Source organism: Puccinia triticina, chromosome 9A, assembly GCF_026914185.1.
Source record: "Puccinia triticina chromosome 9A, complete sequence".
Taxonomy (NCBI): Eukaryota; Fungi; Basidiomycota; class Pucciniomycetes; order Pucciniales; family Pucciniaceae; genus Puccinia; species Puccinia triticina.
In genome coordinates this window covers 4,989,370-5,014,243 of record NC_070566.1, presented here as the reverse complement: position 1 = coordinate 5,014,243, position 24,874 = coordinate 4,989,370, and the positions used below count along the sequence as shown (strand labels likewise).

General features: G+C 45.5%; 3 protein-coding genes across 3 annotated transcripts; 2 read left to right on the top strand and 1 right to left on the bottom strand.

Annotated features, from left to right (window-relative positions):
- Positions 1-10,005: 10,005 nt before the first annotated feature.
- PtA15_9A518 (uncharacterized protein) lies at positions 10,006-14,070 on the top strand (the record flags this gene model as incomplete). The annotated part of the gene is made up of 17 exons (XM_053172735.1): positions 10,006-10,194; positions 10,761-10,964; positions 11,050-11,069; positions 11,150-11,240; positions 11,336-11,471; positions 11,546-11,599; positions 11,667-11,717; positions 11,785-11,875; positions 11,945-12,065; positions 12,140-12,239; positions 12,325-12,653; positions 12,726-12,802; positions 12,873-12,978; positions 13,062-13,271; positions 13,350-13,496; positions 13,576-13,728; positions 13,837-14,070. 17 exons carry the CDS (start codon positions 10,006-10,008, stop codon positions 14,068-14,070), a joined length of 2,313 nt encoding a protein of 770 aa, XP_053023946.1.
- Positions 14,071-14,343: 273 nt separating this feature from the next.
- Positions 14,344-18,633, top strand: PtA15_9A517 (uncharacterized protein; the record flags this gene model as incomplete). The annotated part of the gene is made up of 12 exons (XM_053172734.1): positions 14,344-14,565; positions 14,659-14,773; positions 14,933-15,428; positions 15,703-15,820; positions 15,906-16,120; positions 16,202-16,581; positions 16,653-17,249; positions 17,468-17,892; positions 17,979-18,123; positions 18,220-18,350; positions 18,457-18,484; positions 18,581-18,633. The coding sequence occupies 12 exons, from the start codon at positions 14,344-14,346 to the stop codon at positions 18,631-18,633; spliced, it is 2,925 nt and encodes a 974-aa protein (XP_053023945.1).
- Positions 18,634-19,226: 593 nt separating this feature from the next.
- Positions 19,227-19,643, bottom strand: PtA15_9A516 (uncharacterized protein; the record flags this gene model as incomplete). Its single annotated transcript, XM_053172733.1, has 1 exon — positions 19,227-19,643. One exon carries the CDS (start codon positions 19,641-19,643, stop codon positions 19,227-19,229), a length of 417 nt encoding a protein of 138 aa, XP_053023944.1.
- Positions 19,644-24,874: the final 5,231 nt, after the last annotated feature.

Sequence of the window (24,874 nt, the reverse complement as noted above, 5' to 3'; positions counted from 1 at the left end):
AATTACCGTCACTTTGTATGCTTTTTTGGATGGCATTGTATCTCACAAACCTAAAGTGATAATTTCCATGTATATCCACATTCACATTCTCCTTTTTTTCAACCCTATTTTCTTGAAGTTGAAAAGCACAATATGGATCACCACTTGCATAGTAGCACCAAAGTCATGTGCATTAAAATTTTCACATAAGCCTTTTTGTGATTTTGGTTGAGATTTTGAATGATAAAAAAATCAATCTCCTTTCCTGAAATCTTGAAGATTTTTTTGGCTGGATTTTTGGGAGTTATCACACCCAAGCCCCCTGTTCAATCTTATTATTTTCTGGCTGTATTTTTCTTTTCCAAGAAAAATGGTGTGAGCCTGAGTCTCTATAGTGACAGCAGGACACAAGAAATGGGGGGGCAATAGTTGGATTTCTTGGGATAAAGAAATTACAACTATAAAAGAAAAAAAGAGAAAGAGAGAGAGAAACCAAGCAGGATAAGAAGGAAGAGAAGTACTAGGTTATTCTAGTGGGAATGCACGTCCACTGGCAATGCTACTCTTCAGAAGAGTGCTGCTAATCTGTGCAAGAAGTGCTACAGCTTCCTCTCAGGAGGGTATCTGGATTAGATAAGTCTTAATCCAGCCACAGTTTTTTAGACTTCTCTCTGGACAGTCAAGGTTCCTAATGGGAAACCTGAGGGACAGCCCTGAACCTAGATTTTGAGGCAAAGGCCTGATGATAAGAAGGGACAGCCCTGTGATCAAGATGGAGGCAAAGGCCTATAGATTTGGAGGGACAGCCCTGTGATCAAGGAGGAAGCAAAGCAAGAAGAAAAGGCAGATCCAGCAAGACACAGAGTTGTACCTCTGAGATAAACAAGGTTCAGTGAAAGAGGTTACTTACTGTCAATATCCTAGGCGCCTGTGACGGTAGGTATACTGGGAGTATAGTAGGCTCTTTGGTGGTGATCCTGGAGTTATCTGGGTGGTGGTTCTGGTGTGCTGAAGTCTGTGGATCCGCCTCAGGCAAGGGGGATCCTGACTACGAAAATTTTCACAGTTTGCTTATGTAATTTACATATGTACATGTGGTTTGGCGCGCCTAGTAGCGCTGACACGTCACAACTGCGCAAGGGCGCTACAACTCAGTAACTCAGGGAAGGAGTATAGTTACAATGAATTAGTAAGTTGTAACTAGGGTTAAAATTGCATGAGGAAACAGAATATGAAGTCAAAACAGGGATATCTCTTAAGATGAAAAAGATATAAAGTAATTTATATGTAACAAAGGTAGAACAGGCAGCTTTTAGGTCAGCTGTGATGACTCTAAGGCTGACAAATGGCCACCAATGCTGCAAATTTAGGGGTCATTCCCCATAACTTGAAGTGTAGTGTAGGGTAGTGGCCCACCATTGCAAGAGGTATGAGTGATGACATCTGAATTGTCCGCATTGGTGGCCATTTTGGTTGAATGAAACCCAATAATCCAGCAAGAAAATAATGAGATTAATCAGGGGGTTTGGTTTTGACAACTCCCAAAAATCCAGCCAAACAAATCTTCAGAATACTTGGGGAAACTTGGGATGAGTATTCGAGTGCTCTTTATTGTAAACCGTTGTATTTCTCTCAGCCAGTAGTAGTAGAAACTATAACAGAAATGAAAGAAATAATGAAAGAAAAACAATGAGCCGAAACAATCAACGAAGAACCAAGAAAGTGAAATGAGACAACTAACAAGATATAGACGCTATCTATACTGATGAACTGAACACGACGTAGACGAATATTTGAGAACAACAAGACACTAGAGCAGCAATGAAACTAAGAAACAAAACACAATTTAGTGATGTAATCACACAAGCTAAAACAACTTAGAGATCAAGAAAACAAACACTAGAACTCCTGTTTTGCGTTGATGATTAACTCCTCCTGAACTGATGTGTCCTTCTGTTTACTTGAAGCTAGCGATGTTGAAGATCAAATATGTTACGATGAGTGATTCTGTTCAATGATTTGAATAGATTTGCTTTCTTTACCTCAACTGTAGTTGTGCTTCACAATGACCTTCTTGAGTCTTGATGTAACGATGAACGACCTGATACGAGGTGACTCCGGCGGTGTTGCGAACCAAGAAGGCGAGAGAAAAACTTTTCTTGAGTTCAAGCAGGCGTATTTACAGAACCTCCACAACACCACGATGCATATGCATAATACACACATGTCATCTAATTACTCCTCAACACTCCTCCTTAATTTGATGGCACCAACATCAATTGTTTAACCGCAATTGACACCTTGACAAAGCCCAACAGTTTTGTCAGAATATTGGCAATCATGTCGTTTGTCGATATATCTTCAATATTCAGTTGATTTTTTGCAACAATGTCACGGAGATATTGGTACCGAATTTCGATGTGTTTCGAGTTTTCAGATAGCCGCAATTCTTTACTTATGATCACCGCACCCGAGTTGTCATTCTTTATTACTGGAACACCAACGGGAATCTTCATGTTGACGAGAAGATTTTTCAGCCACCGGATTTGCTTCGCACACACATTAATTGCGATGAATTCAGCTTCCGTCGTCGACTGACCCACCACGGTTTGTTTCTTGGATTTCCAGCAGATAAGATTCCCTTGAAATGTTACCGCATATCCCGTAGTTGACTTCTTGTCTGGATTCGACATAGCATAATTCGCATCAGTGTACCCGACTAGTTCGCGAGGCGAGCCACCAGGCTTAATTTCAATCCCGAGATTTTTCGTCCCCTTAATGTACCGCAGTAAATGTTTAGTGAGACTCCAGTGATGTTGAGTGGGTTTTGAAGAATATCTAGACAATAAATTTGTAGCAAACGCAATGTCCGGACGTGTATGAATCGCAAGATAATTTATGTACCCCATTGCCTTCTGCATGACGGACGCGTCAAACGAGTCAGATTCAATTTCAACTTGATGAAGCGCATTGGTTGGCAACGGTGTTCGTACTGAATTAGCGCCCTCCATATTGAACGCGCGAAGAATTTTTTCCGCATACGCCTGATGATGCAGAATGACGGAATTAGCTTTCCAATCCAAGGTATACCCAAGATGTTGAGTTGGCTTCTCTTTTACTTTGATTTTATACGTCTTTTCAAGCCGAGATAAGAAAGAAAGAATTTCGAACTTGGTTTGACCTACAATCAAGCCATCGTCCACGTAAATATGAAGAAAAAGTGTTTGCTCTGAGTTAAAAAACAAAGCATCGTCCATGATCGACGGCGTCAAACCAAGACTCTTGAGTGTCTCAGTAAGATGATTTTTCCACATCCTCGGAGCTTGCTTCATCCCATACAACGACTTATTTAACTTCCAAACCCAATTCTCCTTTCCTTTTACCTCAAATCCGGAGACCTGTCTGACATACACATCGGCGTCCATTTCACCATGAAGAAAAGCCGTCTCGACATCGAACTGAAACACATGCCATTTGAACGTAACCGTGATAGACAATAACACCTTGAAAGTCTCGATGCGACCAACCGATGCATAAGTGAGGAAATAATGCTTTTTTTTCTCTTGATGAGTTCCAAAACCGACCCAACGAGCTTTATATCTAATGACTTCATTTGCTTCATTTAATTTTCGGCATAAGACCCACATGCCGCCTATGATTTTTTCATCCTTCGGCGGTGGGACAAGATCACCAGTGATATGTGCCAGTTGAGACGCATGTTCATTCATCATAGCTTCAATCCACATCGGTCGTTCCTTCGGGCTTGCCAGCGCATCAGACATGGTGACTTCCTGAACCAAATTCACAACTTCGGGCTGCCCATCAATTGCGGAGCCAGATGCTTGAGGCAAAGGCCGACGTCTGCCAGGTACTATGTTCGCTGGATCCACATCACCACGAATTTCCTTCGATGGTTTGAGATTTGACCATTCCCAGCCCGGTTTCAAACCCTTTAGATTCGAGTCTGATAATTTGAAATGTCAACCCTGATTCGGAGGCGCCTGCGAAGAAATATCAACATGAATTGGTCGAGTCGTTCCGCCCGTCTGTATGGTTGATCTCGCTTTTTCATTCTGAACCTGTTGTCGACGATAAAGCCATCTAGCCTTGGTTTCGGCCGATACATCTGAGTCATCATCAGACTTTGAACTCTCATCTTCATCGTCAAACGACCCAATTCCTGTATGTCCCTCATCTTCCTTGCTCGACTCTTCCGATGATGAAGACAATTCCACAGATTCATGTGAATCTGATTTGGACGAATTACTTGACTTGTATTTTCCAGGAAGTCGAGCCACCAGCCTCGGAAGTTTGCTTTCAGAGTCGGTGACGATACGTGGAAGTGACTTGAGGTCCTTCATAGGAAACACAGTGTCTGGTGTGGCTTTAAAATTCGGTACCACGTAGTCCCGGCTAATGACAATGCGATGAACCAATGAATCATAAAATCGAGTAGCATCGGAAAAAGGTTCAAAACCCAAGAACTGTAATTCAACACTGCGAGCCTTCAGTTTAAGTGAATCTGGACGATGAACCACGACTCTAGCACCAAACGGTATCAACGGCATGGTTGTTTGATCGGGTTCAATCAGCGAGTTTGTTTTAGCCAATAGAGATGTAGGTGACACCCAGTTAATCGACGAGTGTGGTAAGACATTTAAAAGAGTCGATGCATGAGATGCGGCCTCATGCCACATGGATTGTGGAACCTGAGACTGAAGGAGCATACATCTCATCTTCTCCAATAAAACTCCGTTAAACCTTTCGGCAACACCATTGGTTTGAGGACAGTTTGCCGGACCTCGCTCAATCGAAATTCCGAGTTCAGTCAACTTCTTTAAAAAACTTGTCGAGCTGAATTCACCACCACGATCGCTGTGAATATACGCCGGTGTACGTTGAACCTTGTTTTTGACTTCTTCAATTAACGAAAGCAATTTTGATTCGGATTCGGACTTCGCTTTGAGCATATAGATTCGATTAAACCGGGTTGCATCGTCAATGACAACCAAAATGTACCGGAATCCAAGCTTTGAAGGCGGAGATATTTGAAGGACATCTGTATGTAATCGATGAAAAGGTAAACTTGATGAAGGCAGCTTCCGAGTGTGCGGTGTACGTTGAATTTTTCCTTTTACGCAAATATCGCAATCCTTAGACTTAGTTGATCCATTCAAAGAGGTATTATTGTGTCGACAAAATAATTCAACGTATTTATCTGAAGCATGTCCCAAACCGAAGTGCCAGTCGAAATCATCTGGAATTTTCATATTGACAACACAGATATATTCAGAGATTGGGCTCATAAATAATTTACCAATCCGTGGAAACGTCGCAACAATCTTTTCACCACCCTTAATCAAAAATTGATCCATTTTAAAGTGTGGCTTTAATCCGTGATCGATTAGTTGAGTTGCAGAAATTATATTTGCACAGCCACTAGGAACATGGAATACCGGATTGATGAAGTAATCGCCAATTTTAAGTGTGCCAACATGAGTAGCTTCAATTGGTGATGGAAACGTATTCATAAAGTGATTTGTTAACAGTTGGACATCGCTAAGTAACTCTAGATTTATCACGCAAGATTGTGTTGCTCCAGTATCGAAAACCAAAAAGCAAGAAAAATACTCTCTTGATGTATGTTGCACTGTGGCAACAAAGAAATTTGATCGATCTGAGTCCACTTCGAAAGGACTATGTGTTTCATTTACTTCTTGAGAGTTGTGAACCATTCCTAGCATATTTGTTGAAGCGAATTTCTTCATTAACTGCGTAAGATCATTGACGGATTGTTCAATTTTCTGCATACGGTTTTCAACGGAGTCCGAGGAGTTTGCTTTTGGAGTCGTCTGCTGATTTGGAGACTTGCCCTTACTAGACGTAGATTGGCTGCCATTGTTTAACGTAGGCGCAACTGCTTTAGGTTTAGGGCCACTCGCTTGCTTTGACTTCTTCTTATTTGACTTTGACGGAGGATTTGAAGATGAAGTGAACATAACATTATCCTGAGTTTCGGACCGGGTTTTTTGGCGTTGGGCTTCAATTAGAATTCGATCGCTAACATTTTTTAAAGCAAATGGAACGATATCATAGCACGTTTGAACAAGCGGTGCCATATCTGAGTCGTTTTCCAAGCTATCCAAAAATAGAGCCGCGGCCATAAACGAAGTCACTGTGCCAAATTCTTGTACATGATTAGCTGTTATGTCCGAAAGTCGAGTGTAAGCGCTTTTGAACGCTGAGATGTGCTCAGTTAATGAAGTGCCTGGTTGATAACGCAATGAGTAAACTTTCTTGTAAGCTGCGCAAGTAGTTATGACAGAGTTCTGTCCACAAGCTGAAGCTAAAGCGTCCCAAGCATCCGGAAACGAAGTATCATTCTCCAGAATTTCATTATGAAGTTCTTTGCTAACCGAGCCATACAAAGCGTCCAAGGCCTTGTTGTTCTTCTTAGCGAATGCTTTTGCATTCTTTTCGTCGGCAACCCATTTTCGATCGAGAAGATCCTGAAGTTCGTGTCTTTTAAGATATAAAGTAAATCTTGATTTCCACTGAACCCAATTGTTCAGGGTAAGTTTGTCGACACGAATTGATGATCAATTATCAACAGATGAATCAGAATCCTCCGACATTTTTTTTGGTTGATTGCGTTCAGTTGCGTTTTAATCCTCTCTAACTCTGAGCTGAAAGTAAAGGTTCAAGAGTCGACTCTCGCTACCATGTGATGAGTATTCGAGTGCTCTTTATTGTAAACCGTTGTATTTCTCTCAGCCAGTAGTAGTAGAAACTATAACAGAAATGAAAGAAAAACAATGAGCCGAAACAATCAACAAAGAACCAAGAAAGTGAAATGAGACAACTAACAAGATATAGACGCTATCTATACTGATGAACTGAACACGACGTAGACGAATATTTGAGAAAAACAAGACACTACAGCAGCAATGAAACTAAGAAACAAAACACAATTTAGTGATGTAATCACACAAGCTAAAACAACTTAGAGATCAAGAAAACAAACACTAGAACTCCTGTTTTGCGTTGATGATTAACTCCTCCTGAACTGATGTGTCCTTCTGTTTACTTGAAGCTAGCAATGTTGAAGATCAAATATGTTACGATGAGTGATTCTGTTCAATGATTTGAATAGATTTGCTTTCTTTACCTCAACTGTAGTTGTGCTTCACAATGACCTTCTTGAGTCTTGATGTAACGATGAACGACCTGATACGAGGTGACTCCGGCGATGTTGTGAACCAAGAAGGCGAGAGAAAAACTTTTCTTGAGTTCGAGCGGGCGTATTTACAGAACCTCCACAACACCACGATGCATATGCATAATACACACATGTCATCTAATTACTCCTCAACAAAACTTGGGTGGACAACTTTCAAATTTCCACTGTTTTTGGTCAATGACTCACAAAAAAACCTTGACCCAAAAAGAGGTCTGGTTAGATGTCAGGGAGGGGTTGTCCGTGGGTGCGCGGGACATAAACAAATCTTTAGGAGTTGTTGGCCAATTTTTGGGAGTTGTTTTTCCAAACCTCATCAGAAAGGGAGACTGTAACATATCCAAGTCAACCAAGTCCCTTATTGGTGCCCCCCTTCAATAGAGGGATCTAGTTAAGTTAGTTAGCATATAGTAACATGCCTGCGCACTACCCCAACCACCCTCCTCTTGCACTGTGCTTGAGACGGTAGACTGTGGGTTCAAAGTAGGGAGCAGAAAGTAAAATTTGACTGTAATCTAAACCTTCAGCATTCACCCAACAAAAAAATCTGGAAACTTCCAGCAGTTGACATGCAGGAACTGAAATCAGCTCAAAGTTTATTTCAACCAAGCTTCAATGCACAGTGACTGTGCATGAAAGGGTATAATTTAATGATGTGGAGCTTAAAAGGTAGTTACACTGGAGTATGCCACATGTTGACTGCTGGCAGTTTCCAGAGTTTCTGTTGTAGTGACCTCTTCTACAATTCTGTCTACTCCAAATTTCTGTATTGCCATTGATGTATCTTGAATAAATTTTTAAAAATGATCTCTCAAAAACTGGATTGAAACAAGGATTCAGGCCAGGCTCTATTGCTGGTAGATCCTGTGGATCCATCAATCTGTGTTCTGCAGGCTTTCTTGTAGGTTATAGATCCTCGATATATGGTATACCAATATCACCGCCGTGCTTCCCTGCTCTGGACAGACACCTTCATCAACACCGGCATCAAATCCATCAAAGTAGATACCATACTTGGAACTCCCCATGGCTGGTGTACATAATGCTACCAGTAAAAGGGACAGTTCATGTTGGAGGTTACATAACTTGTAGCAACTCATGTTCCTGACCCCGCGGCCGAACCCACGCGCTGATTCAAAATAAATCAAGCGGTGGTGTAGAATTAGCCCCGCCTGGAAGAACTTGGTTAGGTTCCACTCATGTAGAGTCTCGAGGGACTTTGTTAAGTGCGGGTGGGCAGTGCCTGGCAGTGCGAGGAGGTGTATGTACATACCGGGCGGGGAGGTGCGGGGAGGTGCGGGGAAACCCGGTGGTATGTATGTATGCGTGTCGCCGGATCACCAGTGAAGTGATGATGTGCTCTCAAACAGGGTCGGCTGATCCTGATGGACGTACATAAACGCGGAGATATGGATATGTACACATCCATATGTAGTTCAAGCAGAGCTGAGTACCGTACCAGTGACGATAAGAACAGATCAGGATCGGAATCGATGGGAGATGGACATGTGCTCAGTCTCGGCCTCGATGAGTCAACCAGGCAAACGACAACTGGCTGCTTCCCCGTGAACACATCAGTCCGATTCCTCAGGTCAAGGAGCTGCCGTCGTCAGCTGAGCCCAGCGAGCGTCGACCATTAATAATCGTCGAATCAGTCAGGACGACAGGCTGCCACCGGAAGAAAGGCCCGGTGATCTCGACCCCACACCACCAACCGAAGCGGAATATTTCTCATTACTCGGATCGAGTTGAGAATCAGAATTTTACAGTCCCTTTATCGTCATCATCTTCTCATCAGCAGCGCATCATCAGCAGCATTCGGCCACTCCCTGACTACCGCCTTCGTCGCCAGCCTCAATCACATTCACCCACGTCGGAAGCTGGCCTCGGTCGTTGCTGGTCAACACAACCACTCTTATCTCCTCACCCTCTTTCACCATCCCCCCCTCCCCTCGAGCACCTTCTTCGCATTGCTTTTGCCATTTGTTCATACAATTCAAACCTATCTCCAATCAAAGTATCCAAGGCTCAACTTGGTTGTTCAAAGTAACCATCGACCCATTCCAACTCCGTACATACTTATTATATAAATAAATTCGTGATTAAAAAAAAACTGCTGTCTTCGATTACATACACTTGGTTGGCCCGGATTCCAGCAAGCGCAACTTCTCGACGAAGGAGCTCTCTCCTGTTTGTTTATAAAAAAACAAACTCTGGTATCCTCTATCGGCCTTGGAGGATTGATTGTTGGACCTTTTCTTTCATCAACCCCGGAAGTATATCTCTCTACACCCGGTCCTCAGCAAACACTTTTGCCAAGGTGAGTCCCCAACCCCAACCATTTCCAACACAAGACACGTGCTGTGATAACACTGCTCTCAAGTGTCAAAAATTCCGATTCAGCTCTCCCTTGTGCTGTCTGGAGTGCTTCCGCTTGTCACTGCCATCCTTCTATGATCTTCTGACATCTCCCTTTTTCCCCTGCACATCCAACCTTCTTGCCAACCAAACACCCCCTTCACAAGATCACATCACCCGACCTCTAACAGATTCCTAAAAGGACAGCAACCCTGAGTTTTCGATTCCTGCCGCCGTCGCCCAGGGAATCCCGACTTTCAAACACAACCTTTCCGCTGCGAAAAACGCCGGAAATCGTCTAGCCAGGCTCCCTCGTTAAAAATCCGACGACCAAACAAAGAAATCTAGCTCAACATCCATTACGCCGAGGGCTCTGTCAAAACTCATCAAAAAGGAACGAAAGATTTGTATCACCTAAAAATATCCGATAAATGTCAATGATGGAAGACGAGCACAACTGCCAAGACGAGGACCAAGTGCGGTCGACGAGCAGCGCGAGTGGCGATGATGATAATCACAGCGTATGCACCTCAACGACCAGCATCGACAGCTCGGCTCTCCTCGCCAGCACCGGCCACAAACTCCTGCCCCAGTTTGCAATGCGCCCGAAAGCTAAAACGGTAAGCCTTAATGAACACAACACTCTCTTCGCTCCCGGGTTTCCTCCCCGGAGGCAACATCTTTGTTTCTGTTCTTCTGGCTCCCTTGTTCGAAATCTTCACGCGTTTTTCAGACTCACTACAAAGACTAGAAAGCTTGCAAATCAGACGCTTTCAGTTTCTTGGGGGGCTGGGTTTCTCTCCTCCTTCCCTGCCCCTGCTTGTTGCTAAGCTATGTATCGTGAAAGCTTTTGAGTGAGCTTCAAACCAGCCTGTAGAACAAGTGAAAGTATTTTTTTTTTTATTTCGGCTAGAACATATGAGCTGGTCTAACCCTCTGCGCTGTACTTGTGTGTCATCTCCCGCCATTCTCACCCATTTCTACATTAGACTGTTGATATCCGCTGGTCTCAAGAAACCTTACCAAAAACAACTGTCCACAAAAAAGAGAAACATGAAAGATGGAAACTGACTGGAATAAATTTGCACACAAACCCAAACCACCATCATCATCAAAAATCATCGGTTGATTGGACGTAACAACTTTGGCTGCGAAAAACGAAAAAAAAATTGGTGAATGGATGCAGCTATTCTCGAGCAAGCTTCATCAAAAGCTACAGATGCAGACCGGCCATCGGCCGAGCCAGAGTGTCTCCGCCGTCTCGGCAGCCCCCACGCCCTCCTTCGCCGACCGGCCATTCCCCGCTCATGCCGGAAACTCTGTGGTCACTTCTACCTATAAACCTCCGACGATCAGTGCTAGGGAAACTACGGAATTCGAGGACGTCCAGGTCAGTCTTTCTTCTTATCAAGACCCGAGAATTCCTTTTGTTTTCATTGGCTTATCGGTTTAGCAATATGTTGAATTTTTTTTAGGCTCGGACGTTTTGTAAATGGTGAGTGATGATTCTTCCCCCCCCTCCCCCTCCCTTTTTTGCCGCTGCGAAGTATTGACGTATGCCGTTTCAATGGATAGGCTCAATGCCAAGCTGGATGTGCGCAAGGTGGCCCCGATGTCGAACTTGAGCCAAGACCTATCGGATGGCACGAATTTAATCCAGCTCATGGTCAGTCATTTCACGTCAACTTGGCATCAATAATGAATCACAGCCCGTTGAGTCTATTAGCATGAGGAGCTGACGAGTTGTCTGATGGATCACAGGAAATCATGGGCGATGCTTCGTTGGGTCGTTACAATCGGACACCAAGGATGCGCGTCCAGAAGGCCGAAAACGTCAACAAAGCCCTCCAATTTATCCAATCGCGAGGAGTCACTCTGACCAACATCGGCCCCGAAGGTTGGCCCGCATCTCCTTCCTTCATTTTGCTCCCGCACCCGAAGCCAATTGACCCTTGTCTAAATCTGCCGTAGATGTCATCGACGGAAATCTCAAGCTAATACTGGGACTTATTTGGACCCTTATCCGTGAGTCTTCCGCCATCTATGTTGGCCGAATGCGCTTGACTGATGCCGCTTAATGTCCCTCGACAAGTCCGGTTTACTATTGCCGATATCAGCGAAGAGGGTGTCAACGCAAAAGAAGGTAGGAATCCGCCAGTCTCCCTCTGGCGCATTCTGCCTTATTGACCCTCTCGAGTTGTTTTTCATAGGTCTCTTGCTATGGTGCCAGCGGAAGACGCGAGGCTATGAGTCCGTAAACGTCACAGATTTCAGCGGTAGTTGGCAAGACGGTCTTGCATTGTATGTATTTCAATTTCTTGACGAGGCATTTGCGAACTCAATTGACAAGAGGTTTGGGGTTTGTCTCAGATGTGCTCTTATTCATCACCATCGACCGGATCTGATTGACTGGGACAATTTGCCCCGAGGAGATCAACACGCATGTACCCAGATGGCCTTTGATATCGCTGCCACCAGCTTAGGTGTACCCGTGCGATCTCCTCCCAGTTTTTTTCTCTCTTCTGTATCCTACAACGTCCTGCTGACTTGCGTTTGTTCATCCAGCAACTGCTTGAAATATCCGATCTTTGTGATGCTACGAAACCTGATGAGCGATCTGTAATGACATATGTTGCTCAATACTTCCACGCCTTTTCATCCATGGGTAACTCTTTCTTGCTGTACATAATCTGTACTTTGCTGAATGTGAAACTGATCAACCGGGATCAATTTTTTTCTTTTCTATTTAGATAAAACGGAAGTGGAGGCCCGACGTGTGGCGAATTTCGTAGAGAATCTGAAATCTATATGGGCGTCGACGAACGATTACGAGCAGCGAGTGACTGAACTGATGGAGGAGATCAGACAGACGATTGCGACTCGATTGACGAGCACTCTCCCCTCAACATATCCGCTCATCAAGGAGCTTGCCGCGGATTTCCAGAAGTATAAGCAGACCACCAAGCGAGATTGGGTCGCCCAAAAGAACGAGGTTGCTGGCTTGCTCGGCAATATCGTCACCAAACTCAGGACGTACAACTTGAGGACCTATGTTCCACCTGAAGGATTGAAATTGACGGTGGGTTTGCTAGCATTTGGTTCGCAGGAGAAATGGTTTGTCTGATAACTTCTTTTTTGGCGCTCTTTGCAGGATCTGGAGGCGTTCTGGAAAGAGTTACTGGTCACTGAAGCTAAGCGATCAAGGTCTATCAACGCCAGCATCCAAGGGTTTGTTCATTCCTTGACCTACTTCATACAGCAATATTCGGTCACTGAGGGAATCTTACCTTTTCACCAGAATTAAAGAAGGTTTGCGAGTCCGATTTGCCGATTTAGCCAATGCTTTCGAGCACCAGCTTCATCAATACGCCCTAGAATTAGCAGCGCTAACGGGTCCACTAGATGTAAGCGACATTCATCCAACGACTACCCAAAAGAATCTTCAGGCTCATCTTGTTTATGACGCCTCCCTTGGAAACGCCAACAGGACCAACTATCCCGCGCCAGACAAATTCAAACAAGCCTAGGCGATGAGTTCTCGGCCTCACTGGCGCGCGTTAAACAGGCCGAGCAGGACTGTCTAGAGGCGAACGTTGAAGAAAACGATCACACCGTCTATACCGCTGACGACCTCGAGTTCGAGACCGAAGAGGTCCGCAAATCTGCCGCCCGGAAAATCGCCTTTGTCGAGAATCAGGTTGAGTCCCCCATCCGACGTAGCTTTTCTCTCCAGAATATCTTTGACTTTCTCTTACCCCGGTGTTCATCTTTCCAGATCATCTCGGCTGGGATGACTAAGCTCACACCGGCTCAGATCGAAGAGTTTGAAACGACGTTCCGGTATTTCGATAAGGACGAAGAGAACAAACTGGGTTTTCCCGGGTTCAGCGCGGCGCTTGCGAGTTTGGGGATTGTCTATTCGGTACGATGGCGTAGTTTTCGGTGGGAACCAGACCCCGGCGTGAATGTTGGGCACTAAACTTCGTGTTTGCTTTTTTTAGGACTCGGATACCGAGCATATTCATCACCAGATCGCTGGGAGAGACGGGATGGTCACTTTCGAGGCTTTTGTTGGGTTCTTGGTCCAGATCACTGAAGACACCACTTCGCCGGACCAAGTCAGGGAATCATTCAGAGGCATTGCTGGCGATAAGGTACCCTCTTTTTCCACCCGTCTTATTTGGGAGTTGGATGAACCATACTGCAGAATGAGTGTGAACGCAGACTAACAGTATTTTGGTTGGTCGTGATTGTTTTTGTAGCCGTTTCTTACGGAGCTCGACCTTCGACACGCGCTCGTACCTCAAGCGACCATCGACTACCTCCTTGCAGCCATGCCCCCCTTCTCCTCTGACCAACGAGACAACAGCAAATCGTTGCCCGCCGACCATCCTTCTTCCTCTGCTTCGAACCCAGATGATCCGAATGGACAAGTCTCCGATACTCCTGCTTTTGATTACGAACGCTTCTTGACTCAGTTATTTGAATTCGTTTGATCGTCTTTCTATCTCTTCTGACCTGCTTTATCTTGTTGCTCTTGTTGTTATGCTTGTTCTTGTTGAGGGAGACGGAGAGGAATACGAAATAAAAAAAAATCAACGTGACATCCACCTTTATTGTTTGAGAGTTTTGTCTTGCAGGGGTGGAGAGATGGGCAGCTATCCCATCTTCCTGTATAGGTATTACGTTTGTGCTGTACATGTTATTCTTGCCCAAGGAGAGGGCCACAATTTATGTACCAGCAGCTATTCTGAGCACGAACCAGGACGATGAGCAACAGCAACCAGCTCGAGCCCAGCGGGAAGAGCCACTCGAGCAAGAACCGGGTCTCGATCCATCTGCCCAGCTCGAAGCAGACCACCGCCGGCTCGGCCTCCGCCCATCGCGCCTCACTCTCCTCCACTCCCATCCCCCTCACCACCGGAACCCCGTATTCGCTCAGCATACCCCCTCGGGATCGACGAATCTGCCCTCCTCGACCACCAGGTTCGGTGGGCTGTCTGCCAAGCAAGTCGATAAATTAGGCATTTCGCTTCCCTCCTCTTACTATCATCTACTGCTGACCTTATCCGGTATCTATATAGATCTCTTCCGCTATCGCTAGTGTCCGCGATCATTCAAGACCACAGTCAAGAGCCAACGTCAACCCTCGATCAGAGAAACTTAAACATAAATCCAGTCTTAAACAACAACAAACGGGTGAGTCCACCTCAACAAAAAAACAATTGACCTTAAATTATCTGGACAAAAAACACGTTGTCCACCGCTTGTTTTTGAAAAGCTGATGAGAAAAGAGCTGATCCCCTGGTTTATAATCAACAAAAAATGGCGAAAAACACCCATTTTCGATGAACACAGTTTCCAAGCCATCATCGTTTTCGCACGCGCCGCTGAACTCAAGATTACCAGCGCTGACGCCACGAAAAGCGAGCCACCGGACGAGCCAGCAACGAGTCCGACAGACGAGCGATGATGAGGGCACGAAATCAGAAGAGTCAGAAGAGGAAGAGGAAGAGTCGATGGACGCGGACCAAACGGGCGAGTTCTTGGATAAGCTGCGACTTGGCGACTCACACCACCGTCCTCAGCGGTCATCCAAGCCCAATAACCAGACCAGACAGAAGGAAAACCTCAGACAAATCTTGGATCATATCCCCTCAACCTCCAATAATCATGATGAGCTTCAACATCCCTCGGGGATCGAGGATCAGGAACTCGCCATCATCGAAGACCTCTTCTTCATTCTCCTCGGCATTGAAGGCACATTCATCGAGTACCACGAAAACTTCTCCCCCGACGACCCTTTCGAAAGACTCCAGGGCGCTCGATTCTCTATCAATAAAGATCTGGCTTTGTCACCGCTCTTTCCTCTCTCTTTTCCTTTCGTGCTCCAGTCTAAAAAATCTCGCTCATATTCTTATCTGAGAAAGCCTTCTCGAGACCAACCTTTCCCAAAATTCATCATTTCATTTGCAAATTCATAACAGACCCAAATGAAAGACAGGACGAATTAACAAACATCACTGCATGCTCCAAGAAATGAAAGTGAATGACAAGATGTTGATCGAGAGAGAATGTGCTTAATTTGAAGCCGATCCCGGTCCATCGTTACGAGAGATAGTCGAAAGGATCCTGCCATTGGCCACCTACTACACCTCGATCGATGCCTTTGTTGCAGCTCACAGTCACCTAGATTGCGGGTTGGTTATTCACGCGTTGTGTGCATCGATTCGAGACATTTTGAAGGTAAGTTGGCTCCACAATTTCCGCTCTCGTCTCACACACACTGTCCAGAAAAGACACAACTAATAATTCAGAGGGGATGTCGTAGGATTACATGACGTTGGTCGTTCAATTGGAAGATCAATTCAACCAATCGGCCGACTTTACCCTCCAGTGCTTTTGGTTCTACGTCCACGACATGTTACACACCCTTAAGCTATTGTACTCATTTACGACCGAGCTAGTTTGTCTATATTCTCCTGATCTGTTATCGTCTTCATCGGATGGTGCTGGTGGTGACGGGGACGGGACGGAGGAGGACGAGTGGGAGCAGGATCCGGGATTGAAAGCGGCGTTGAAGGAGTACGACCCGGATCGGCGGCGGAAGACGACGCGGGCGCGAAGGGTGGGCCAGAGCAGTGGGGGAGGCGGCACGAGTTGTGGGGTGGCCGAAGGGGCGATGGTGAAGGGAGGGGAGGTGCTGGCGATCCTGGAGGAGCGAGTGATGGGCTCATCGGGCGACCCGATAGCACTGAAACTTTACTCGGGCCTACTGCTGAAGGCCTCCCAGCCGTACTGCAAGATGCTCATCCAATGGGTCGCCAAGGGCATCCTGGACGACCCCTACGACGAGTTCATCATCAAGGAGAGCAAGTCGATCACCCGCGGTACGCTCGATGAGGACTTCACCGACGAGTATTGGGAGCGCAAGTATGTCTTACGTAACCGGGCATCTGCCGTCGGGGCGGGAGGGGCCGACGGCCCTCCTACGACCAGCCATGGGGGTACCGACGGTACCCAGGGCCACGATGGACGATGGTCACAGGCGGGAAAAGCCTCGTGGCGGCGGGAGAAGGGCGTCTGGGGCGGTGCGGTGCTGCCTCGCTTCCTGGATGGGAGGTGAAAATCCTGCTGGCGGGCAAGTATGTCAACGTAATCCGGGAGTGCGGGGTGAAGGGACGGACGGACGAATTTGAGGTTGATCTCGATCAAGCGCCCGACACGGAAGGCTCGGCCGGCCTGATCAAGACGAACGACGACTGGTTCTACGGGCTGATCGACCGGGTTTATGTTTCGGCAAATCGGTCACTACTCGAGTTGCTGATGAGATCGGAAGACTTACTGGGTCGACTGCGCTCGCTCAAGCATCACTTCTTCCTTTCTCAGGGGGACAGCTTCACCACCTTCCTCGACTCGGCCTCCTACGAACTCGGCAAGAAACTCAGACACGTCAATGTCTCCCGGCTCCAAAACCAGTTTGATCTGGCCATCCGTAATCCGAGTAGTTCGAGCTCAAGCGACCCTTACAAGGAGGACGTCAAGGTGACCATGGCTACCACCAGCTTGACCGATTGGCTCCTCCGCATCGTCGGCGTCACCGGTCTCATAGGCGCCAACTTCGGCAATGGCGGCTTATATGGCAGCGGGAGTGGCGGGAGTGGCATCGGCGGCGGTGGTGGGGACGGCGTTGGAGGGAGCGTGCAGAATGCGGAGGCGTTGGATACCATCGGTACTGGATTGGCTGAGCTCGCCGCTGGCGAGGGGGGAGGAGGTAGCTCGACTGGAGGAGGAGAAACTAAAAAAGAAGGCTTGAATGGTTTGTTTTTGTTTTGACACCGAAGGGGTAGCATAAAGAGGCTGATTTTCTGGACTGATGCGTATCTCACATAGGAATCGATGCCTTGCAATTGGACTATACGGTGCGGTTCCCGCTCTCGTTGGTGATCTCACGGAAGACAATCTTGCGTTACCAATTGATCTTCAGGTATCTACTCCACCTCAAGCACCTTGCGCAATCCCTCACGATCTCCTGGACCGAGCACATCAAATTTACAGCCTGGAAATCCTCCTCCAAAGTCCACCCTCGACTGGAGTCCTGGAAACGCCGGATCTTTAACCTGCGGGCTAAGATGCTCAGCTTTGTCCAGTCCCTTTATAACTTCATCTGCTTCGAGGTGCTCGAGAAAAACTATCGCAAGTTAGAATTCAGACTCGCTAATAAGGTGGACACCGTCGACGGCCTCTTGAGAGATCACCGGGACTTTTTGGATACTTGTTTGAAGGAATGCATGTTGACGAATTTGAAATTGTTAAAGGCACGTTAACTTCTTCCATCTTCCTCTCTTTTCTTTTCGAACATCCAACACTTACTGACCCGTCATATGTTTTGGGATCCATGTAGATCCATCAAAAGTTGACGACCGCATGTTCAATGTTTGCCTCCTACACCTCCCACTTCACAAAGTCCGCCCATAGCTTCAACCTAGCCTTCCAAGACGGAAGCATCTTCAACGAGGGCAATTCACGGGGCCGGTCCGGCCGAGACAGTAGACAACATAACGATGATGACAATGATAATGCAGACGACGACGACGAGAATGACCAGAAGAGGAAGAGGAAGAAGAAAGCGGCGGCGGCGGCAGCTCAGTCTTCCAGGACGGGCAAACCCTCTAATCAGGAAATCTACGATAAATTCATCCTCGCCGAAAACGCTCTCAAGAAATTTGAACAGAACTTTAACCATCATTCTCAAGTTCATGTCGACATGGTCACCGTTGAGCCCCCTCCATCTCTCTCTCTCTCTCTCGTGTGTTGATGGTTAACGGATTCTTTTCAATTTTTCCTTTTTTTTATTCATCGATTTTGCCTGTCGACTACAGTATTTCGCCTCCTCTGAAAACATAGCCCGTCAGTCACTCTTCCCTCCCTCCTCTACGATAAGTAGTAAGAAGTGCACCGGATCCGATGGCTGATCTCTCATTATCTATTTCTCTTTGTGTTTAGCATTGGCGTTGGCCGTCCGATTGACAACCGTCAAAGCTTTACCAGGCTCCTAACCCTTTCTTTTCTCCCTTCTTGTTTAATTCTCATCCCCAACTTCAACACATATTAATATCTTGCCTGCGTTGTTTTTGGTACCTTTTTCTTTTTTGTACTCGCATCTTATTTTAGCTTACATGCACTAAAGATCTCACGCTGCTGAAAGTTTATGGTTTATGTGAAGGCACAACTTTCTCCACAGGAGATGGAACAACTAGATTGATTTTGTGGCCATTTAAAATCCCAACAAAAAGCAGAAGATGGCACAATGAAGGAGATAGTTAAGAAAGAATAAATCTGGATATGGACATGGAAGTGACTGCAATGTGGGATCATTTTCTAGCTTTTAAGTACTAGGGAGAGCTTTGACAACATCACAAAATTACAAATCAGGGTGTTATTATGTAAGTAGTGATCCCTATGCCGCTTGTCGACTTCAAGCAAATACGCAATTATGGTTGAAACAAGGGAAATGTGAATGGGGATTTACGTGGAAATTATCACTATGGGTTCATAAGATGTGGATCCGTGCACAAGAAATCCTGGTGAGAAAGTGGCAGCAATTTCAAAATGAATTTGGGGGGAGGGTCATCGTAGTATTCGGCAGAGTTTAACGGTTTGATGATGACGCTCCCTCATTGGATTTTGAATTGAATAAATCTTGTAGCACGGGCATTGGTCGGCGTTCGGTGGAAGTAATGGGTAACGGGTCACTGATATCATAGTTGATTTGTTTATTAGAGTGACAGCTTGCGTTTGTGGTGAATATCTGTGGTTGACGATCGTTTGGGTTCTGGCATGCCGAGCAGCTATAAAAGTTCTTCTTAACCATTTTTTCACATTTGCCCGCTCCACAAGGGAGTGTCGTTGGGTAATGAAGGGTGCCCTGAACGAAAGTATCTGGAATCCGAGTGACTATGCCTCTCCCGTCACACTGCCCAGGACATTTAGGTCGGCGTTGGGCGAGGACCATGGTAGATAGGATGAGAGCCATCAAAGGGCCGTAGGCAAGAATTGAGAGTTTCATCTGCGAGATGCTGCAAGTTAGTTAAGCCGGTTGGGGATCGAAGCAGGTTTGAACTTTGGACTGACGCTGAAGGATTTTTTCAAGGGTATGCAGAGCGATGATGTGTGCGATGGTGTCTTGACTCTTGCTGATTTAGCTAGCAACACCTGCGAGCCAGGCAGGTTGTTTTATACCCTGCCGTCTTGACTAGTGAACAACGATGTGGCCTTGGTAGAGAAACCCTGAGGTGTCTGAGACAAGCAGGAACAGATGGGCAAGGCCGGCATCAATGCCCAAGGGCACGGGGCACGGAACAACCAAACGGGCTTAGCTTCAAACGGAACAAATTGTTAGCGTGTCCTGGAGATTGTAGCCGAGCGCACCCGGCTGTACTTATTGGTGACTCCATACGCCACGGCTGCAACCGAACGTTTCAAAGCGGTTGCGAAGTGGTATTTGAAACGTTCACAATACAATTGGAAGGATACGTCGGGGCGAAGCCCCCACGGAAACCAGTTTGAGAAGTTCGGCCGAACGTTCAAAATAATGTTAGCATTCCGCTGTGGGAACGGAATGAAAACTAAATAGGTTGTGAGGTGGTTCTAAAAACTTATTCCGTTAACAGAAATGTTTTTGAGAACCACCAAAACGTTTGCAAAAACCGCCGTACGTTATGGAAAACGTTTGCGAATACCGCTGAGGTATGGAGGCGCTGGACCGACAAAAACGCCCAAATAAGTGTTTTTTTTGTGAAATACCGGTGAATCCACGACAAAATGGACAAATGAACCAACATGACAGCCATTTTTATGCTCTCAAGCCGACATTCTGGCCATGTTGGTGTCGCTCCGATGGCGCATCTGGCCCGACAAAATAGCCATCATGGCTCTGAGTCGTCATTCCCGGACAAATATGTACGGTGGACCTGGCCCGACATTGGTTGTGCCACCCAAAACGAAAACGAAAAACAAATTCTGACACTCGTGTCAGATAAATAAGCCGAGTACAGGCCGCGGTGCATAGATACTGCAGTCTGTACATACGTCCACAACCTGCTCGGGTTCGAAGGGCATGCCCCCCGACGCTTCCGCCCAGAACATGCGCATGAACTCCGGGCTCGGCCCGCTGATCAGTACCGTGTGTTTATGCAAGCAGACACTCCGAACTGAGTCGGCCAGACTTCGGATCGGCCGCCGGTCCCAACTCTCCTCGGAAAACCATGTCCGACAACAGTTTTAACTTTGAACAACCATGCCTCGTTTGAAGCATGCCCGCATGCCTGGTTTGAAGCATGCCCGCGACCGTTCCGCCCAGAACCAGCCCATGAACTCCGGGCCAGGCACTCAGTCAGACTCGAGTCAAACAAGACCTCGGATTGGCCGCTGTCCCGCGACCTATCCTGGGACAACCATGTCCAACAAGGGGTTGAACAACCATGACTGTTGGGGGCAAAAATCTGTTTTGTAGACTCTGATGCAAGATGAGAAGGTCATTTGAAAGGAAATTCAACGGAAATCACATATGATTGAAAATGTGAATGAGGATGTATAATACAAAATGAGAAAGTGGTTTGAGAGATGATGCAAGTTATGGAAAGAAAACCAACAGGGAATTTGATGAGGATTCACAAGAAAATGTTAAATGTGACTGAGGATGTATAATACAAATTTTGAAAGAATTTTGAAAGACAATGTAAGATGTGTAAAGAAATCCAGAAGTCAATTTGATAGGTATTGACAAGAAAAAAGTTGAAGATGAATGGATTGACAAGAGGAATTGTTAATGTAAATTGGAAGAAAATGCTACAACTGTGTTGATCCAGGATTGAATGGGTGATGTGGAGGGGGTAGTGAATCAAAATTTGAAGTAAGAGATTTCAGGTAGCTCTTCATTTCTGGATTTTAGAAGGTGGGCCAGTGATCCCCAGGGCTTTACCCATTTCAAGTCCACTGCTTTTCCCAGATGTAGTGCTTCACAAACTTCATTTCCTGTGCGGCAGGAATGCTCCTTCAAAAAATTTACAATTCCTTCACTGCTGGTGTTCACATCAGACCAAGATCTAAAAGGAAACACATCAGCAAAAGAAATGGTGGAATTCATAAGAGGATGATTGAAAAAAAGATGATTTTTGAACACACTTGGGATCCATATCAACAATCTGGGGATCAGTAAGGGTTGGGCCCACACCCTGCAGGTCACTGAATAGGTTCTTGCCTTTAGATTGATTGTATGACTAGTGTGTGAATGAATTCATGAGTTTGAATAAATCAGGGTCCATTCCTGGCTGATTTTGAGGCACAGAAAAGTTATGTTTGCTGGAATATTTGACATAATGGCCTTGCAAGAAGTATTCCAGGAAGTGCACATTTGTTGGTGAATTGATTGGGCCATCAGCTACTACAAAATGACGGAGAAGATGATGAATTGGAAGCAATAATATTTTAGTTAGCATGGCATTAAACATATCACCTCAGGTGCAAGGGACAATCACTTACCTCAATGGAGTTTCCCTTTCTCTTGAGCATTTCTCTCAAGTGTTCACAGTGACTGAGTTCTTTCTTGAATTGGGTGAGTAGATAAGATAAGCCTTCATACATCAGTGCATCAGTTTCATGTTGGTGAATTGATGGGTGTGATTCATTTAACCTGACTTTTGCTACCCAGTTGTTGATGTGCTCAATTCCAACTTGAAGCTCTGTTTTCACCTGAGCTGATATAGGCTGTCCTCATGCCCCCACTTCCCACTATTTTATTAAGGTGGACCCAGTAGTTAATGGAATTGGTGATGCCTTGAATGCTATTGGAAAGTTCAAATCTTGTGCCTGCTGTGGATGAGGATTTGGATGTGATATGACCAAAAGTGTTAAGCCTATCAATTGCGTAGAAGTGGGGAATAAGCTCTGCAGCTTAGTCCCCAAAGACATAGCATGGTCTTCCGACAGGCAAGTGTCACTAACTGTAACCTAACCACTTAGGTTACAACAGGATGGAGGGTGGGTTGTGAAAAAAGATAAATGTTGTCCTGAAACCCAGTTGACTGATTCCCCACCAATGGAAGAGCTATGTACACGTGTAATGAGGCCTCCAAGATGAGATGCCAGATGTTTTGGATTGTTAGTTGGTTTTGTGAGAATATCAGCTTAGGGGAACGGTGCCTAACTCATAAATTGAGCAATACGCTGGGAACTAAATTAGCTGCGGAATCTGGTAAGCAAAAGCAAACCATTTCCGCAGTCCAAATCAGCGCCGCGGGAGTTGTGAAACTAAAATCATCTCATGATGTAAACAGGTCTGACGCACATGAGCAGCAAGATTAGGCTTACAGAAAATCCCGGCCCAAGATCACTGATCAAGAGAATATCAGCAAGCACCAAAGGTAAGCGGCTTCAGAGACTCATGGTGAGATGATTAGATAGATGCTAACACTCTATTCATTTGTCTTAGACAGAACCGTCAAAGAAAGACAGACCAAACACCCCAATACCGCTCAAAGAGCAGGAAGCAATATTGGAAAGTGATTTGTGTTCAAAGACGGCAGAGGCTAGAATAAAACAACAGCAGCTGAGGCAAAGTTCATCTTGGAGATTGTGTTGCATTGCTACTTAGCCGTATAGCCAACACAAAGTGAAAAGTCACCCAGGTCAAAAGACAAATACAAGTAAGGCTCAAACAAACCTTCAGGAGAGAGCAGAAAAGGAAATTTAGCTAATGATGGTTGTTGACCATGACAGACCGCCAAAAGCCGACACTATTCTTTTCTTACTTTATCTCACTCTCAACTTAAAAGTAGAGAGCGGCTCTGTTCCTGCTCTTAGGTACTTTTTCCTTTTTCTTTATATATCAATCTGTTGTACATACCTTACATCACATAGTCTGATAAGAAAAAAAAACTCTTAGTTCTTTGAAGTTTTTCAGGTTTGGAAGCAAATTTACCACCAAGTGCCCATGATTCTGGTGTGAGCTTTGACCCAATTTTTCCAGGTGATGTTTTTCTTCTTGTTATGGGTGGTGGTGATTTGGGTTGGAGTGCCCTTTTGGAAGACTTGACAGTGGTAGGCAGTTGTTTAGATAATTTGTACCTTGAGTCGGAATCTGTGCCTTCAGGATGGTTGTACATCAAGTCTTATATATAATTAGTTTTTTTCTGCCAGAGGTCTCACTAATGATACTATTAAGGATATCTTGAGTAGGAATCTTTGCTGTCCCTTGGCTGAGGGAAATAAAAGGCCCGGGTGATTCAGGAAGGTGATCTATTTCAGTGGCATTGTTGGCTAGTATGTCAGGTGAAAATTCTTTGGAGAACATCCGCCAGCTGCAGCAGTCCGTTTGTTTGCGCTTGAAAAAAACAATCAAGGCAAGCGCCCCAAAAATATGCCGGCAAAGTCATGCAAGCAGGCCTGGCTGTCCCTCCTCCCAACAGAGTGGGAGGATGGGGGACATTTCTGTTGCCTCACATTTTTCACATTTTTGAGTTTCCATTCCGGTCGTCACCAACCAACTCTTTTGATCCCTCTACATACATGATACTTCCAGAAACATGCGACACATGTTTCTGGAAGGATCATGCACCTGGCGATGTATTAACAGATGGTGTGATCAAATCTATATTGTATCTGTATTGCCCTAAAATCTATGTTGTACCTGTATTCCCCTATTGAATCTGTATTGCCCATGGAGAACGTCACAGCATTGCTCATTCTAACCCTTGTATTGTCTTACAAGGTAATATATGTTGTGATGCTTTGCACTAGCAGTCTTCAAACCTTGTCTCACTATAGTCAAGAAGCTTTGATTTCGTCCATCTGAAAGTCAAACCCAACAAGTAAGCAATTCTTTATCCTCAATTAGCAGCTAGAACTTCTAAGGTGTTTACCTCTACTTCGTGAACTCTCACAAGCCAGATAACAAACCAATAGTCACCAGCCCTCTTTACCGTAAAGAATCTTTCAGTTCCTGCTCTGAAACTCAAACCCAACAAGTGAGCAGTTTAATTGTCTCAACTTTCACATATAAGTTACATAACAGGTTGAATACCTTTCTGTTATTGAATTCAGCATGCAGTGCATTTGGTGTTTCAGTTATCCTGCCATTGTTGGTCAACTCTGCCAAATCTGTATCATCGACACAGCTTCAAGTTTCAAAGATAGTTCTTCGACTACCAAACCTATTGCGAACCCGACCAACGTATTAAGCAAGAAGGAACAGACGTTTCAGCGTGCAAGGAGCCTGTTGTCTCAAACAAGCTCAGCTAC